The sequence below is a fragment of the Bombina bombina genome, chromosome 3, assembly GCF_027579735.1.
Source record: "Bombina bombina isolate aBomBom1 chromosome 3, aBomBom1.pri, whole genome shotgun sequence".
Taxonomy (NCBI): Eukaryota; Metazoa; Chordata; class Amphibia; order Anura; family Bombinatoridae; genus Bombina; species Bombina bombina.
Genome location: NC_069501.1, coordinates 303,794,718 through 303,813,873, shown reverse-complemented (window position 1 = coordinate 303,813,873; position 19,156 = coordinate 303,794,718). Strand labels below are relative to the sequence as shown.

At 36.5% G+C, this 19,156-nt stretch overlaps 1 protein-coding gene across 8 annotated transcripts in view; it reads left to right on the top strand.

Annotated features, from left to right (window-relative positions):
- Positions 1 to 19,156, top strand: part of ADGRG2 (adhesion G protein-coupled receptor G2) — a 308,878-nt gene that overhangs the window by 252,617 nt on the left and 37,105 nt on the right. For all 8 annotated transcript variants that reach the window (XM_053706390.1, XM_053706388.1, XM_053706386.1 and 5 more), the window contains 4 exons: positions 10,521 to 10,713; positions 13,028 to 13,184; positions 15,721 to 15,864; positions 17,543 to 17,674. In XM_053706390.1, coding sequence (XP_053562365.1) covers positions 10,521 to 10,713; positions 13,028 to 13,184; positions 15,721 to 15,864; positions 17,543 to 17,674 — 626 coding nt within the window. The remainder of the gene's footprint in view (positions 1 to 10,520; positions 10,714 to 13,027; positions 13,185 to 15,720; positions 15,865 to 17,542; positions 17,675 to 19,156) is intronic.

Here is a 19,156-nt window from a genome sequence, read left to right as displayed (position 1 = left end):
TTTAGATGCCGCTTTGCAGTTAGCTAGATTAGCGGCGAAAAATTTAGGGTTTGCAATTGTGGCGCGCAGAGCGCTCTGGCTAAAGTCTTGGTCAGCGGATGTATCTTTCAAGACAAAATTACTTAATATCCCTTTCAAGGGTAAAACCCTTTTTGGGCCAGAATTGAAAGAGATTATCTCAGACATCACTGGGGGTAAGGGCCACGCCCTCCCACAAGATAGGCCTTTCAAGGCCAAGAATACATCTAATTTTTGTTCCTTTCGCAATTTCAGGAACGGACCGGCCTCCAACTCTGCAGCCTCTAGACAAGAGGGTAATGCTTCGCAAACCAAACCAGCTTGGAAACCGATGCAAGGCTGGAACAAGGGTAAGCAGGCCAAGAAGCCTGCTGCTGCTACCAAAACAGCATGAAGGAGTAGCCCCCGATCCGGGACCGGATCTAGTAGGGGGCAGACTCTCTCTCTTCGCTCAGGCTTGGGCAAGAGATGTTCAGGATCCCTGGGCACTAGAAATAGTTTCTCAGGGTTATCTTCTGGAATTCAAGGAACTACCCCCAAAGGGAAGGTTCCACATGTCTCACTTATCTTCAAACCAAATAAAGAGACAGGCATTCTTATATTGTGTAGAAGACCTGTTAAAAATGGGAGTGATACACCCAGTTCCAACTGTGGAACAAGGAATGGGGTTTTACTCAAATCTGTTTGTAGTTCCCAAAAAAGAGGGAACTTTCAGACCAATTCTGGATTTAAAGATTCTAAACAAATTTCTCAGAGTGCCATCGTTGAAAATGGAAACTATTCGAACGATTTTACCTACAATCCCGGAGGGTCAATTTATGACTACCGTGGATCTAAAGGATGCGTATCTACATATTCCTATCCACAAAGATCATCATCAGTTCCTAAGGTTCGCCTTTCTGGACAAACATTACCAGTTTGTGGCTCTCCCATTCGGGCTAGCCACTGCTCCAAGGACTTTCACAAAGGTACTCGGGTTCCTTCTAGCGGTTCTAAGACCAAGGGGCATTGCAGTGGCACCTTACTTGGACGACATTCTGATACAAGCGTCGTCTCTTTCAAAGGCAAAGGCTCACACAGACATTGTTCTGGCCTTTCTCAGATCTCACGGGTGGAAGGTGAACATAGAAAAGAGTTCCCTGTCTCCGTCGACAAGAGTTCCTTTCTTGGGGACAATAATAGATTCTTTAGAAATGAAGATTTTCCTGACAGATGTCAGAAAGTCAAAACTTCTAAACGCTTGTCAAGTTCTTCACTCTGTTCCACGACCTTCCATAGCTCAGTGCATGGAAGTAGTAGGGTTGATGGTTGCAGCAATGGACATAGTTCCTTTTGCGCGAATTCATCTAAGACCATTACAACTGTGCATGCTGAAACAGTGGAATGGGGACTATACAGACTTGTCTCCAGTGATTCAAGTAGATCAGAAGACCAGAGACTCACTCCGTTGGTGGCTAACCCAGGATCACCTGTCCCAGGGAATGAGCTTCCGCAGACCAGAGTGGGTCATCGTCACGACCGACGCCAGTCTAGTGGGCTGGGGCGCGGTCTGGGACTCCCTGAAAGCTCAGGGTCTATGGTCTCGGGAAGAGTCTCTTCTCCCGATAAACATTCTGGAACTGAGAGCGATATTCAATACTCTCAGGGCTTGGCCTCAACTAGCAAGGGCCAGATTCATAAGATTCCAATCAGACAACATGACGACTGTTGCTTACATCAACCATCAGGGGGGAACAAGGAGTTCCCTGGCGATGAGAGAAGTGACCAAAATCATAAAATGGGCGGAGGATCACTCCTGCCACCTATCTGCGATCCACATCCCAGGAGTGGAAAACTGGGAGGCGGATTATCTGAGTCGTCAGACATTCCATCCGGGGGAGTGGGAACTCCACCCGGAGATATTTGCCCAATTGACTCAATTATGGGGCATTCCAGACATGGATCTGATGGCGTCTCATCAGAACTTCAAGGTTCCTTGCTACAGGTCCAGATCCAGGGATCCCAAGGCGACTCTAGTGGATGCATTAGTAGCGCCTTGGGCCTTCAACCTAGCTTATGTGTTTTCACCGTTTCCTCTCATTCCCAGGCTGGTAGCCAGGATCAAACAGGAGAGGGCCTCAGTGATCTTGATAGCTCCTGCGTGGCCACGCAGGACTTGGTATGCAGACCTGGTGAATATGTCATCGGCTCCACCATGGAAGCTACCTTTGAGACAGGATCTTCTAGTACAGGGTCCATTCGAACATCCAAATCTAGTTTCCCTCCAGCTGACGGCTTGGAAATTGAACGCTTGTTTTTATCTAAGCGTGGGTTTTCGGATTCTGTGATAGATACTCTGGTACAAGCCAGAAAACCTGTAACTAGAAAAATTTACCATAAAATATGGAAAAGATATATCTGTTGGTGTGAATCCAAGGGATTCTCATGGAGTAAGATCAAAATTCCTAGGATCCTTTCCTTTCTCCAAGAGGGTTTGGATAAGGGATTATCAGCGAGTTCTCTAAAGGGACAGATTTCTGCTTTATCTGTCTTGCTACACAAACGACTGGCAGCTGTGCCAGATGTTCAAGCTTTTGTTCAGGCTTTGGTCAGGATCAAGCCTGTTTACAGACCTTTGACTCCTCCCTGGAGTCTGAATTTAGTTCTTTCAGTTCTTCAAGGGGTTCCGTTTGAATCTCTACATTCCATAGATATCAAGATGTTATCTTGGAAAGTTCTGTTTTTAGTTGCTATTTCTTCTGCTAGAAGAGTTTCTGAGTTATCTGCTCTGCAATGCAATCCGCCCTATCTGGTGTTCCATTCAGATAAGGTTGTTTTGCGGACTAAACCTGGTTTCCTTCCAAAGGTTGTTTCTAACAAGAATATTAACCAGGAAATAGTTGTGCCTTCTTTGTGTCCGAATCCAGTTTCAAAGAAGGAACGTTTGTTACACAATTTAGATGTAGTTCGTGCTTTAAAGTTCTATTTAGAAGCAACAAAGGAGTTCAGACAAACGTCTTCTCTGTTTGTCGTTTATTCTGGCAAGAGGAGAGGTCAAAAAGCTACTGCTACCTCTCTTTCCTTTTGGCTGAAAAGCATCATCCGATTGGCTTATGAGACTGCCGGACGGCAGCCTCCTGAACGCATCACAGCTCACTCTACTAGGGCTGTGGCTTCCACATGGGCCTTCAAGAACGAGGCTTCTGTTGATCAGATATGTAAGGCAGCGACTTGGTCTTCCCTGCACACTTTTGCCAAATTCTACAAATTTGATACTTTTGCTTCTTCGGAGGCTATTTTTGGGAGAAAGGTTTTGCAAGCCGTGGTGCCTTCCGTTTAGGTAACCTGATTGGCTCCCTCCCTTCATCCGTGTCCTAAAGCTTTGGTATTGGTTCCAACAAGTTATGGATGACGCCGTGGACCGGACACACCAATGTTGGAGAAAACAGAATTTATGCTTACCTGATAAATTACTTTCTCCAACGGTGTGTCCGGTCCACGGCCCGCCCTGGTTTTTTAATCAGGTTTGATGAATTTCTTTCTTTAACTACAGTCACCACGGCACCCTATAGTTTCTCCTGTTTTTTCTCCTGTCAGTCGGTCGAATGACTGGGGTGGGCGGAGCCTAGGAGGGACTATATGGACAGCTTTTGCTGTGCTCTTTGCCATTTCCTGTTGGGGAAGAGAATATTCCCACAAGTTATGGATGACGCCGTGGACCGGACACACCGTTGGAGAAAGTAATTTATCAGGTAAGCATAAATTCTGTTTTTGTTTGTTCTATCCAAATTTAGAAGCATTTTTAACATCAGGCTTGTAATGGAATAGTTTATCAAACTGACAAATTGAAACTATAAGCACAGGGATGTAGTATTAACATTTTTCAAGCTACTTTGATTGTCACCGGGCTACAGTGAGAGGGGCAAAGAGCTCATAAGCATCTTACTGAAAATTTCATTCATTTATAAGGAACAGTTTTTGTATTTTTTTTGTGCCTTTTCTATTTTTTTATTTTTTTGTGCTTTTTATGACAAATGAGCCATTATCATCAAGCATTATGATCGTGTGTGTGTTTTAACAGTAAAGACCTTTCCCCAAGATTTTTTTTTATCATTGGCTATATTTAAAGTGATGGTAAATCCAGGCGTATAACAAACGCTAGGATTTACCATCACTAAAAATAAACATTAGTTTCAGTCATCATTTACTAAAGAACGGTGTTAAACTCACCCTATATGTACCGCAAGTATATCGCTAACTCAGCACTTCCGGTCCCCCACGGCACAGCGCTCTTCTTCAATGACGTGATGTTTCCACCTCTAAACCAATAGCCACATATGTCAACTGACACCCTACCATGGTTATTGGTTTAGAGGTGGAAACGTCACCTCATTGGAGAAGAATGATGTGCCGTGAGCGGCTGGAGGCGCTGAGTTTAGTGATATATACTTGCGGCACTAATGTTTATTTTTAATGATGGTAAATCCTAGGGTTTTTTATACGCTTGGATTTACCATCACTTTAAAAAAAATAGTCTCATTGTTTTTTATGATGATGGGTGAATGTTTGTTTTTTTACCTGTATTTAATTTACAATGTATGTTCTTTTACAGTTAATAAGATATCATAACAATAATTTTGAAATGATTGCTTTCTATCTAGAGTTCACATACGGGCCTTCTATATATTTTTTCTTTTTGTGTATTTGCTCATTTCATTATGGTTTTATTAATTAGCAATAAACATAATGATTTTCTTCTCCTATAAATGTAAATTGAAATGTTGAGATTAACATCTGTGCTTTGTGCAGTACCATTAGATGCACTGAAAAGAGCTAATCAGCTTTTATATCATGTTTAGTTGTTTTAACCAATGTAGTACTCCCAGGGACCGATTATCTAGAGCTCCCTAAGTTTGTGAGATTCTGTAAGAATGCTTGCCAGTCCTTCTATTTCGATGGTGGCATTATATAAAGCCACTTTTACCCTGAAAACAGGGTGTCTCACTAAGGGGCTTATACTGCATTTTCTTATGTGCAGGAGATACATATATTACAAAAGTGCACAATTAAATTCATAATTTAAAAATTGCACAAAATTAATAACTGAACCATTCACACAAAAATATGCAGGAGAAAAATTGTATTAAAAATCAAAACAAAATTGTTCACCAAAAATTGTATTTTATCAAAACGTAAAATTTCGATATAAATTACACAGGAATAAATCGTATTAAATATGCATAGGGTAAATAGTAATTTAAAGGTACATTAAACCCAATTTTTTTCTTTCATGATTCAGATAGAGAATACCATTTTTTTTTTAAATTTATTCTTTATTAACCAACAAAAAGTAATGGTATACAATAATACGGACTTGGCTCACAAAAAAAAGAAGAACAACAAAAAAGAGTTATCATCATCTGAAGGTTCACATAATTTCAGCCCAAAAAGAAAAGAAAGAGAAGAGAAAAAAAAAAGAGCAGATTATATTTGATGGCATCTAGCCCTTAGTCTTCTCCAAGGAGAGATTACTTTTCTTAAAGTCCAAAAAACAAACACTAATACCTTAAATCACTTTATGTTGGGTTTTTTCTTTCTTTTTTTTTTGGTAGGAAGAACAACAAAACAAAACACATAAACAAACAAACAAAAAGGGAGAGAGAAGGAAAAAAAAAAAAAAAAAACAGGTAGAAGAAACTCTCTCTCTCTCATGTCCCCCACCACCCCATCTACCAGATACCTAACAGAATCAGTTCCGAATTTTGAAAAGGAAGAATCATATATTCTCTTTCATTTTCAGAGAGTGACTTAATATACAGTGCCCATTTATTAAAAAAATTCCTTATGTCTTCTTCATTATCTATGTCTGTGTCCTTCTGTTCTAATAGACATTGTTTTTTGAAACAATTCTTAATTTCAGACACACTAGGTACAGAGCGCATTTTCCATTTTTTACAAATCAAATATCTGGTAGCTAAGATAGAGATGGAGATGAGTTTGTCGTTAGGATGACGCTTATTTAAATTGTCAATACATAATATGATCTGATATAGGGTAAGGGTTACTGAGGGAATTTTCAGTACCCTATTCAGCCAGTATTCTAACTTACGCCAAGTGTTTCTCACTTTTGGACAGAACCAAAACATGTGTTCAATGTCAGCTGCTGGGAGTGAGCATTTAGGACATTTGTCAAAGCCTGAGTTGTGTACCCTGCGGCCCTTTTCCGGAGTAAAATATGCTCTATGGAGCACTTTAATGTGTGCTTCCCGCCATGTGGCAGAGAGAGTTATCTTTGCCACTTTATTTGTGGAATATTGCAGAGTTTTTGAGTTCACCCTGTTCTGCTCTGACAGTGAGGCCCATGTTGAGGCAAGTCTTGCCAGATTTAAGTTGCCCCTATTGACACCCAGAAGATGATAGCACACAGAAATAGACATCCGGCCAGTATTCATAAGTGTAATCCAATTTTCAAGTTTACCTAGCTTCCAACACCAACCTTCCTCTCTGATAATTTCAGAAAGAAAATGCCTTATCTGCAAATAGGCAAAGAAATCTTTATTCGGTAGGTTATATTCTCCTTTTAGTTTTTCAAATGTTTTAATGGATTTTCTATCATTATCTATCAATAAGATCATTTTATTTAATCCAGAGTTATGCCATCTCTTAAAAACCTCAGAATGTAGTCCAGGTTGGAATTTTGGGTTCCCTATCAGGGGAAGGTAATTCGTAACCTTAGGGTTAATAGAGAGGAGCTTTGATATTTTCCACCATGCCTTGATAGGATTGAGGATGGTTTTAAGCTTTTTAATTTCTGGAGGTACCTCTTTAGGAGGGGAATGTAGTAGTGCTAAGCGGAGGTAGGGGTCACAGATATTAGTTTCAAAATGATTATTTAAAATGTAGTCTTTAGACAGAATCCAGCCAGTCGCTATACGTGCCAAGAAGCTAAGGTTGTATGCCCTAATATCTGGGAGTGCCAGACCTACCAGCTTGCATGAAAGAGAAAGCTTGTTAATAGATATTCGTGCTTTTTTCCCCTGCCAAAGAAATTGACTAGTTAAACTGTTGGTCAGCCGTACATCCTTTTCAAAAAGAATAACTGGGACATTCTGAAGTATATATAAGAGTTTCGGGAGGAGGACCATTTTAAACAATGCCACTCGTCCCAAAATTGAAAGTGGTAAGCTTTGCCAAGTTCTGAGTTTTTCCTTGATTTGTCTGATAATTGGAGGTATATTTAGTTCATATAAATTGTCAGATTTCGTCGGGATATTTATCCCTAAATATTTAAATGAATTTATTACTCTTTTGAATGGATTATCTATACATGAGTCACTATTCCTATGAATCCAGTAGATTTCTGATTTGGATGCGTTTATTTTGTATCCTGCAAAGGAACCAAAATGATCAATTATCTGCATGAGCTTTGGGATGTTAATTTTAGTATCGTCTGCATATAGACCAATTTTCATCTCATGATTTGAGATCTTTATTCCCTCCAAGCTTTGTCTTATCATAATTGCCAAGGGCTCAATAGCCACATCAAACAAGAGTGGGGAGAGAGGGCAACCCTGGCGAGTTCCTCTTTCCAAGGTTTTGTAAATTCAATGAGTCAACTGATGAGAGAATACCATTTTAAACAACTTTCTAATTTACTTCTATTATATAATTTGCTTTATTCTCTTGATATTCTTTCCTGAAAAGCATATCTAGATAGGCTCAGTAGCTTCTGATTGGTGGCTGCACATAGATGCCTCATGTGATTCGCTCAGCAATGTGCATTGCTATTTCTTTAACAAAGGATATCTAAAGATTGCACCAAATTAGATAATAGAAGTAAATTGGAATGTTGTTAAAAATTGTATTCTCTATCTGAATCGTGAAATACATTTTTTGGGTTTAATGGCCCTTTAAGTACACTGGATATGCAAAAAACACATAGAAATTCATTGTTAGAAGTACAAAATGTGATAGGGTATAAGAGATATTTAGCCAAAAGCTAAATAACCTTAAATCATAGGCGCTAATAAAAGCTTAAAATAGTAAAATAAATATATAAAAGTGAGATGAATATATAAAAGTGAAATGAGCGAATTAATTTTGCAATGTGCACAAGCCAATCTTGGCCAAATAAAATAATCCAAGTAAGAATATAAAATAATCCAAATAAGTATATAAAATTTATATGAATTTAATACAGGTTAAAAAAATTATGTATACATAAAATGATATGCGTTGATCAGGCGCAATAGATAGTGTAGTATACATGCGGTGCAAAATAGAGAAATTGCAACAAACAATCTAATAAAAATAAAAATCAAATGCTACATTAAAAAGCTACACTAAGAGATTTGCTACAATAAACAAGCTACAATGAAATAGAGGAAGATGGCAAGACAAAAAACAACAGTGTTCAGAAATGCGGTCTCCAAATAATTTTAGAATAGAGATGAATCAATGGTGTTTGTCGGAAAACTCAAGGATCAGATGTCACATGAAGAAGCTGGAATATATAAAGATCCAAATCAAATGGCAGAAGAGATACCAGAAAAAGGTGTTCACTTTTACTTATACCGGGAATGGTATCAAGGCGTGTGTTTCTCCTCTGTGGCAACCTTTACGGTAACAGCAACAAACTCTCAGCGTGGCATTCCAATATGGTGGTGCAATTTCAGCTTGAATTACTTCTGCTGCTGAAGAGTAGCTGAGCCAAATCCTTACGGGAGCCTTGGAGGGACAAACAACTTCTTGGAATAGGAGCAATGCGTTTTGACCCGTAATGAGTCTCTCAAGCTCCTACGGGTCAAAACGTATTGCTCTTATTCCAAGAAGTTGTAAAAGTGAACAACACTGTTGTTTTTTGTCTTGCCATCTTTCTCTATTTCACTGTAGCTTGTTTAGCTTGTGTAGCTAATCTCTTAGTGTAGCTTTTTAATGTAGCATTTGATTTTTATTTTTATTAGATTGTTTGTTGCAATTTCTCTATTTTGCACCGCATGTATACTACACTAACTATTGCGCCTGATCAACACATAATTTTATGTATACATAATTTTTTAACCTGTATTAATTTTTTAAGCTGTATTAAATTCATATAATTTTTATATACTTATTTGGATTATTTTATATTCTTACTTGGATTATTTTATTTGACCAAGATTGGCTTGTGCACATTGCAAAATTAATTCACTCATTTCACTTTTATATATTCATTTCACTTTTATATATTCATTTTACTATTTTAAGCTTTTATTAGCGCCTATGATTTAAGGTTATTTAGTTTTTGGCTAAATATCTCTTATACCCTATCACATATTTATCTTAGTCCTCTTGTTTTCATAGGCTTAATAGCAATTCCCAGCACAGTAACCAATATACCCTTTTGTGCTCATTGAAGTACCAAATACATAGCATAATTGTTATTTTTGCGTAAGATTGGCTAAACATGGGTATTCCATGGCCGTATATAAAATTTTCTCTCAAATCCCAGCGTAATTCTATAAATATTTTCACTCTACAGTTTTCACAGTTTTTTCTTGTTAGTTAAAAAGCGGCTAGTTTTCACCAAAATACTCAAAACACTAATTACTCTGAAAGGAAAACCTATGCATAAAAAATTACAGCAAATTTAAGGTACAATGCACTGAAAACACCGTCATTTGATTTGAATTAAGGGTAATATTCAATTTTTTAAACACACCTGTTTTCTCCTCTGTACTTTGTCCTACATTGTAAACATTTAGCTAGCAGAGAGCTCTCATTATTTGTATGGGAGACATCTCGCCCCTTTTTTTTATCGAATTCCATGAGGGCTGCCCTTGCGAGTGTTGGTGTGGAAAACCACGCATAGACCAACAAATTTTATAGAATCGTCACCTAGGTCTTTGCCTACTGAGTGACATAAAATTATCTTTTTTTTTTTTTTCTTCAAACAATTAGTTCCCCATTTCATAATTTACTATAAATATGTATCTATAACATAATCACCTTAAAGGGACACTGAACCCAAATCTTTTCATTCATGATTCAGATAGCGCATGCAATTTTAAGCAACTTTCTAATTTACTCCTATTATAAATTTTTCATCATTCTCTTGCTATCTTTATTTGAAAATCATGAATGTAAATCTTAGCAGCCAGACCATTTTCAGTTCAGCACCACGGATAGCGCTTGCTTATTTGAGGTTGACATTTACCCACCAATAAGCAAGCATAACCCAGGGTCTCAACCAAAAATGGGCCGGCTCCTATGCATCACATTCCTGCTTTTTAAATAAAGATAGCAAGAGAACGATGAAAAATTGATAATAGGAGTAAATTAGAAAGTTGCATGCTGTATCAGAATCATTAAAGAAAAAATATGGGTTCAGTGTCCCTTAAAACAAAATATGATATTATTTAGGAAAAATGTACATATTTGTTTTCATTTTAACTGTACAGTAAAGTAGGTTTGTCTTTTATAAAAACATTATGATTTGAAGTGTTTGATTGTAAATTGTTTATTTTATTTTTTTTGTTTACCAGGAGCTGCACTGGATAAACTACATGACATTTTGTCTTCTGGAAACCTTAATGCATCAGTTGTCCATGACATTGTGTCTAATATTGAAAACCTATTATCCGGAGAAGTGAAGCCTAAAACTGCAACTAAGTTGGTTGGTGTCTTGAACACCTTTTTAAACATATCCCAGAACCTTATAACTCCTGTATCAGAAAGGTAAATATTTATTCAGGATTTATGTTTTATGTTAAGTGTCTGTATTTGATTGAGTGGTGGTGCTTCATAAGTAATACATAGAAAACGTATAACACTAAAGAATACAAATTAGCATAATATATGCAGTATAATGCCAATGCCTTGTTTGTACATCCTTTTTATCTGCCTAGTAATCTAGACCATTACTCTAGTATTTGACCCTTTTCCTGAACTGACCTTGACTCTGTCTTGCCTTTCTGCTTATTGCCTGACTCCTGTGTATGACATTGGCCTGCTGTCAACTCTGTTGCACTCTAGCACCTGTTATACCGTACCTAGTCCTGATCAGCAACTTAAAGGGACACAAAACCCAATTTTTTCTTTCATGATTCAGATAAAGCACACAATTTTAAGCAACTTTCTAATTTACTCCTATTATAAACTTTTATTTGTTCTCTTTGTATCTTTATTTGAAAAAACAGGAATGTAAGAATAGAAGCCGGCCCATTTTTGGTTCAGCACCTGGATAGTGCCTGCTGATTGGTGACTAAATGTACCCACCAATGAGCAAGTGCTACCCATGGGTTGAACCATAAATAGGCTAGCTCCTATGCTTACATTCCTGCTTTTTCAAATAAGGATAGCAAGAGAATGAAGAACAATTTATAATAGGAGTAAATAAGAAAGATGCTTAAAATTGCATGCTCTATCTGAATCATGAAAGGGAAAAAATGGATTTTGTGTCCCTTTAAGACTTCTCCCTAGCAACTGGATGCTGCCAGTGCCTCATACCCTGAAGTATGTCAGCCTGTGCTATCCTACCTTAGTATCTGGGTTAGCTTTAAGATTGACAAAAGCTACATAGCTATGACAGTTACACCTAAAATTGCACTGTCATAAGTAGCATTTGGTTTAAGGAATAATCAGTACAATAAACCATGAAACCTTGCTAAGGTCATCCTTCATTTTTTCTGGCATCAGACTGGAGCATCAGAAAGTCTAAAAAAAAGATGATAAAATTACCAGCTGGTATGGTTCAGCTGATATAAGGTCATTTTTGAAAGCAAGTTATTCTGATGCCAAGTAGCCTGTTATTGGCTCGGGAGTGTAGTGGGGATGAACTTAGTAAGGTTTAGGACTTCATTGTTAACCCTATAGACACACAATTTACTATTAGATGACAAGAGGATTTTTTCAATCAGTAGCATTCCTTACTTTATTGTCCTTTTATATAATTATATGCAATAACAATTGATATTCTGTGGTTGTTAGGCCACCAAAACAACCAACATTTATTTTTTCCTTTCCACACATTCCTTTGGTTTACTTAAAGGGACATTCCAGTCAAAAATTAAATGCACATAGATTAATTACATCTTTGAATAGAAACATATTTGCAATATACATGTATTAGCAAAAATGCTTCTAGTAAAAGTTATCACTGTTTTAGTGCTAGCATTTTTCTTTGCACGTGCATGTGAAGTATAGCTAGATATTGTCACTGCACCCACATTTTAAATACTGCAGCTGCTCAGATCATCAGTGGGGCTTGTATTATGTCAGCAATTAACAAATTGAATCATTACCAGATGGTACAAGCACCTAAGGCTCTCTGAGAAAGTGATGTGGTTAAAATGCTGGTGCACGTTGCATATGTAAATACTCTTTTAAAACAGCTATAGCTTTTATTAGAAGCATTTTTGCTAATACATGTATATTACAAAAATGCTTCTGTTCAATACTGAAATGCATCTATGTGGTTTCCAATTTTGGCTGGAATATCCCTTTAAAGGAATATGAAGCTGGATGTTTTATTATGTTTCAGAAAGAGCATACAATAATAACTTTACAATGTACTTCTATTTGCTTTATTCTCTTAGTAGCTATGCATTACTGATAGCTAGCCGAACACATCAGGTGAGCCAATGGCAAGAGGCTTACTGGGAGCGGCTAGTTCCCAGTAGTTCATTGCTGCTCTTGAGCTTACCTAGGTATACTTTTCCACAAAAGACACCAAGAGAATGAGGCAAACTTGATAATAGAAGTAAATTGGAAAATTCCATGCTCTGTCTGAACAATAAAAGTTTATTTTTTACTTTACTAACTTTTTAAGGATTTGCAGTCCCATACCTCCGATTGTTCTTTCCTTCAAAATGCTGAAGTTTATCTGACCCCACAATATTCTACATTCGTCCCTAATTAGCAAAATAGAATGGGAACATGGATTTCACCAGGGTTCTTAAGGGGTGTATCCCTGAACTGCTACATACACAATAACGCTTTATAGTCCCTAGCAATTCACATAAATGTAATATGTTTATTATCTTTTTAATAGGTTGATAAAGGTTGTGGACACAGTTGGCTTAAAATTGAACTTTCCGGGTAAATCAATCAATATCACTTCTGAGTTCTTAGTACTGGCAGTTAATAAAATCAGCCCCAACAATTTCACTGAAACTTCATTTGGTGTTGGCTCATCATCTGGTTTACAGGTAATTTTATAATGTCTGATTCTAGGAACCTTCCTTGAGGTAGACTGATATACGTGAGCTAAAGAGAACCAGTTACTTGCTTCCATATAAGCAGTTTTTTAGCCATTCTTTATGTCACTGTGTGTGTCGTCGTCATAAATAACAAACTAGTTTTGATTAGGGGTCCACTGTGAAAAACAGTGGACATTGGAAATCTACTCTTCAACCAGCTGTGACTTCCTGTAACAAACAAACAAACGATTATTATGACAGACTAAACAAAACTAGTAAGAACCGACTGACTCATTTGAGTTATGGTAGAGATAAAAGCATGAGATTAAAGGGACACTGAACTCAATTTTTTTTTCTTTCGTGATTCAGATAGAGCATGAAATTTTAAGCAACTTTCTAATTTACTCCTATTATCAAATTTTCTTTATTCTCTTGGTATCTTTATTTGAAATGCAAGAATGTAAGTTTAGATGCCGGCCCATTTTTGGTGAACAACCTGGGTTGTCCTGGCTGATTGGTGGATGAATTCATCCACCAATAAAAATGTGCTGTCCAGAGTTCTGAACCCAAAAAAAAAGCTTAGATACCTTCTTTTTCAAATTAAGATAGCAAGAGAACGAAGAAAAATTGATAATAGGAGTAAATTAGAAAGTTGCTTAAAATTGCATGCTCTATCTGAATCACGAAAGAAAACAATTTGGGTTCAGTGTCCCTTTAAAATGAGCAGATCTATGCAAGTATTTCCTCTTGTCTTTCCCCAGAAGTTCTTTGTATACATTGTTACCAATGCACCAGGGAACTCTAGGTAAGATATGCAAATCAGATATACTATATCTCACGCTTTTTGCCTCCAAGTACTGTTTTAAACACAGCAGTCCCCTTATGGGGTGGATGCAGCAATAAAAAACACCTCTGGACAGGCATTTTGAGTTTAGTTTTAGCTCTCATCCGCAGAAGATTACATTACTGCTTGGTGAAGCTTATTTACAGAGGAAAAAAAAACTCATTTGAGTTATGTTGGAGATAGACATTGAGATTAAAATCCTCCATTTCATAAAAGTAAGAGCCGTAGATCTATTGTATAGAAAATGAGCAAATCTAGGCAAGTTCCCCCCCCCACACACACACTTTCCTTTCCCCAGAAGTACAGCTCCAGAATAGCCAAGAGGAGCATTATTTTCTTGCCAAATGTATTGATCTGTTAACATGCGCAACTTCTTATCTGTCTATATGTTTCATGTACATACTTGATTGACAGCCAAAGGCATGCATTTGAGACGAGTGCACCAATATGAAGTTTGATTATGTTAGCCCATAAAACAGTGCCTAAAAAGAAGGATGCTCTGTGGTTATGAGTTCCTTCTTAACTGAACCCTAGTGCCACTAGCAGCTACACCTCTGTCAAAAGCTCAGTCATGCTGCCTGACAGTATCTATGTGTTTACAGTTCTAACATTCTGAAGGCTTTTGTCATACAATTTAATTGAAATTATTTCAAAGTAACTTGATTTAAAAAATGCAGAATGTATCTCCAATGTCTTAATTAAAATACAAAATATTTGAACTAAAGCTAAATTTCTAATAAATCTGTAGCTTCCTTAGGGTAGTGAAGCCTATGTAATAGCTATATGGTAGCTACAGTATGCAGTGGATATCTTAGTGGTAATCTGCATACTTGTTGCCTCACTTCAACTAGAGGAAAACAGATGGAATGTCAGAATATGCATTTGTCACCTTACCATGCACACATATGTCACTACATGTAAAATGGTTATAAACCAACCAATGCCGCCATATGCAATGCACATGAGATAAGGAACTATAATGTTGCAATAGCTGAACAGCCAGGCAGGTGCAATAATCATACATTCTAGACATGTGCAATTAGTTTCATTTCAAATCAAAATTCGAATGAAAATCTGGTGATTCGGATGTTTCTGAATCTCCGAACCACCCTAGTAATGAAACAAAACTAATACAAATCATTTTGTAACGAAAAATCCGAATTAGTTCGGATTCATTCGTTTTATTCGAATGGCCATAGTCTGACTCTCTGGACTAATCCCAATTCCTTTTGCCGTTCCATATTTATTATTAAAAAAAAAACGAATAGAGATATATTACAATTAAATATAGTGAGATAGAATAGTGAAATTATTCCTTTTGTGTTGGTTGGAACCATCCAAATCAACATAACATAACGAATTAATCCGAACATACCGAACTTTCCGAATGCATCCGAAATGAATGACCGCTATAACGAATCAATCCGAATGCATCCGAAACAAATGAATGATGTAACAAATAGATCCGAATGCATCCGAAACAGAATTTAAAAATATTGAATCGAAACGAAACAAAATTTTCCGGCATGCACATGTCTAATACATTCAGCTTTGTATAAAGTAAAGCTGTCCTGAACAGAAAATGAGTTCCCAGATTTCAAAAAGATGATACTATTTTAGGGCAGATGGACTAAATCATATTTACATTCATGTGTCTTTTGTATTGCCTTTTAAATTATTTATTTTATTTTTGTTTCAAAGGTCTCATTAGGTTCCCAAACACCTCCACAAGGAGATGCCTCAGTAGTTCTTCCTGCATCTTTATTGAGCGACTTATCAGCTGTTGACAAAGAAATTGCCTCCAGAGTACAATTTAACTTCTTTGACAAGACTTCCCTGTTCATGGTAATCTGCACTCTTCTGAACACATTAACATGACATGAATCACCATAGCTTTCAGTTAATCAGTACCGGTAACAATTACATAGGTATTATACTAACTGAAAATATTAAACACAAAGAAAACTCCAATGTTATTGTATTGTTTTACTTTAGATAAATAACCTCTTATGGCAACGCCCAATATATGTTGATCACATACCTATTGCACCCTGGCAAACAATAGAAACATATAAATAAACATATAAAATCCAAGCCTATTATTTATATTGAGTATATTCTACTATTAACATTCATGAATTATGTAGGTTTCTCTGATACTTTCTAAACTCATATCCAGTGAAAATATGGTGAAATAAACCAAACACTATACTCATATATAGATGCACAGCTTAATTTTGAATTTCACTGTTAAAATAAAATTACAAACTACATCTTAGTTTTTAATTTGCAGTTCAATGTATAACTTTTAATGTGATTGTGTAGTATCTTAAAATAATGCAGAGTTTAAGGTCTTACCCAATCAGAATCACTGGTTTCATCTCTCTCTTTATGTGAGTTCAAGCCATTTCTGAATGAAACCAATGTTAAATTCACATACAAGCAAACTTTAAGCATAAATATAGAAACCATAGAGTAGATGTATTAACTGCCAGGCAGACATGATACGCTACATGTCCTCCTGACATCGCTAAATGGGATCACAAAATAAATTTGTTGAGTGTCATATTCCTTTAAAGTGAAAGTAATTCCTAGCGTTTTACAAACGCTAGGATTTACTATTGAAACAAATAAAGGGGACTTTCATTAATAAAGTATAAGATACTTCTTGTAGAAAGCTCATTTATTTGATTCAATTGATCGCCGTTTTTACCTTGTACAGCAGCCCACGGCAAAAAAAAATTTGGCTAAGAGGTGACCTTTTTACCTCTTAGCCAATAGCCAGGCGGTAAATCCGGCTTGGCGCCCATGGGAACCTCACCTCTTAGCCCTTTGTTTTTTTTGCCGTGGGCTTCTGTAGGAGCTAAGAGCAGCGATCGATTGAATCAAATAAAGGAGCTTTCTACATGAAGTATCTTATACTTCATGAATGAAAGTCCCCTTTATTTGTTTCAATAGTAAATCCTAGCGTTTGTAAAACGCTAGGATTTACTTTCACTTTAATAATGTAAGAAGCCTTAAATTAATTTACTTCAGGTTTTCAAGGTTTGCAGCTATAGTGCCAAATTGTAGCCAGATTTGTGTATCAATTGTTGAAGGAGCTAGCTGAACATATCAAGTAAACCAATGAAAAAAGGCATATATGTGCATCCATTAATTAGTAGCTTGCTCCTATTGGTGCATTGCTGCTCCTAAGCATATCTAGATATGTTTTTCATAATATATAATAAATAATAGAAGTTAATTAATATTGCATTCTCTGTGTGCATAGTGAGAGTTTCATTTTGACTTTACTATATCTTTAAACTATTGCTGCAAAACCTAGTAACCATAGTTATGTATAAACTATTTCAATTACTTTTTGGATATGTTTACATTGTTAAATTAGCTGATTGTTTGTTCTGGTCTGAAGCACAAGTTTTAATGTGATTGCAGCTATATTTACTTCATGCATGACCCCTTTATGTATTGCTGAAAATGTTTATATTCTCATATGTTCACTTGTTTCCCTTTTTTATCTTAGGACTCTTTTCTAAATGCCCAAAAACAGTTTCTGGTCAGCAAAGTCATATCATCTAGTGTTTCAAACCTTTCTATAACCAATTTATCAGATAATGTAACTGTGACACTGCCAACTTCTTTCATAAATAACCAGGTAAGCCTTTTTAATGAAAATAGTAAGGCTACATATATATATCTACTCATATTATAAATGCCACAGTATTTGTACTACAATTAAAGATGGTTTGGGGTGATATATATTTTGTAATCTTAATTAACGGGACATTTAAATGCCAGCTAGAATGGAATGATGTATTAAATGCAAAGTTTAGCCTGACAATTATATGCAGGTGTCTTTTTAATTATATTAGTTGTTTCTACTTCTTTTTTCCTCACAGTTTTAAAGTTTTCAGTATCCTTGAGGAAATGAATGCCACCATTTTGTTACCTAGGTTTCCTTCTCTACTCTTTAAGCCGTTTAGGGGCAGTAACAAATGGGTAACTAGAGAATGCAACAATGACTATTCAGATTATAGCAGTCTTAATCCTAGAGTCTGCACTTTCACAATTAACAGGAATTTGAAAGCCTGCAATTTTCACAATTAAGTTACATGATGTGTTTTTTTGTGGCTACATTTACTAGATTGTTTTCATGAAGACCAAAAAAATGGTTTCCCACTTAGGGCCACGCTACTTAGCACACAAACACTGCCAGAAGTAAACTTTTAATGTGCACGTATTACAAGATTACAAGTAAAATCTTTGGGTGTGAGAGAGTGCAAATTAAAAAAAAAAAAACTATCACCCGCATTCTATCCCGACTGTGTTTAACCAGTCGGGCTAACCAGCTAAGGTGTGGTCGCATTTACTTTGAACTTGTAATATGCACGCACGTTAGCGCAGGTGGGATATTTTGATATTGCACACTCACTAACATTAGAGCACCACTTATAAACTAGTACTTAAGCCTTTCATGCTTTCTTTGTCACTATATTAAAATAATGTCATTTGGAAGTTGGGACAAGAAGGGTACATGAGTTTAGGCAGGACTAAGGGCCCGATGATCTAATGCTCTCTGGGCTGGCGAGATTATTAACAAATGCTCGCCATTCCTTCCATTTACCTGGTGGAATCATCTAAAGCCACTTTTTACCCTAAAAACAGGATGTCTCACTAAGGGACGTATACTGCATTTTCATATGAAACGTGCACAATAAAATCTGTATTTTCAATATCATACAAAACGAATAGTTTAAACATTCACACAAAAATACACAGGGAAAATTTTTTTTTTTTTTTTTTTTTTCAAAAATAGTTTTATTTTGCAGATAGAAAATTATACATTGTGTATGTACTTTTGTTAGAGTTACAACTCAATATGGCTTTACAGCTGTGTAGATTGTGCATACACAATGCTGTTAACAAATAAACATACAATAAGAAAGTTAAAGAACAATAAATCATATAATAACACATAAAACGAAAAACAACACACTGTGCTTCCTGGTGTCCCTCGTGTATTCCCCCTCTAATATCTCTATACCAGTTTCCACCTCCCCTACCAATATCTCAGGTCATACGTTTTGGCGTTTTATGTCCTACGGGTATCAAACTTATTCCTCAAGTATTCTTCCCA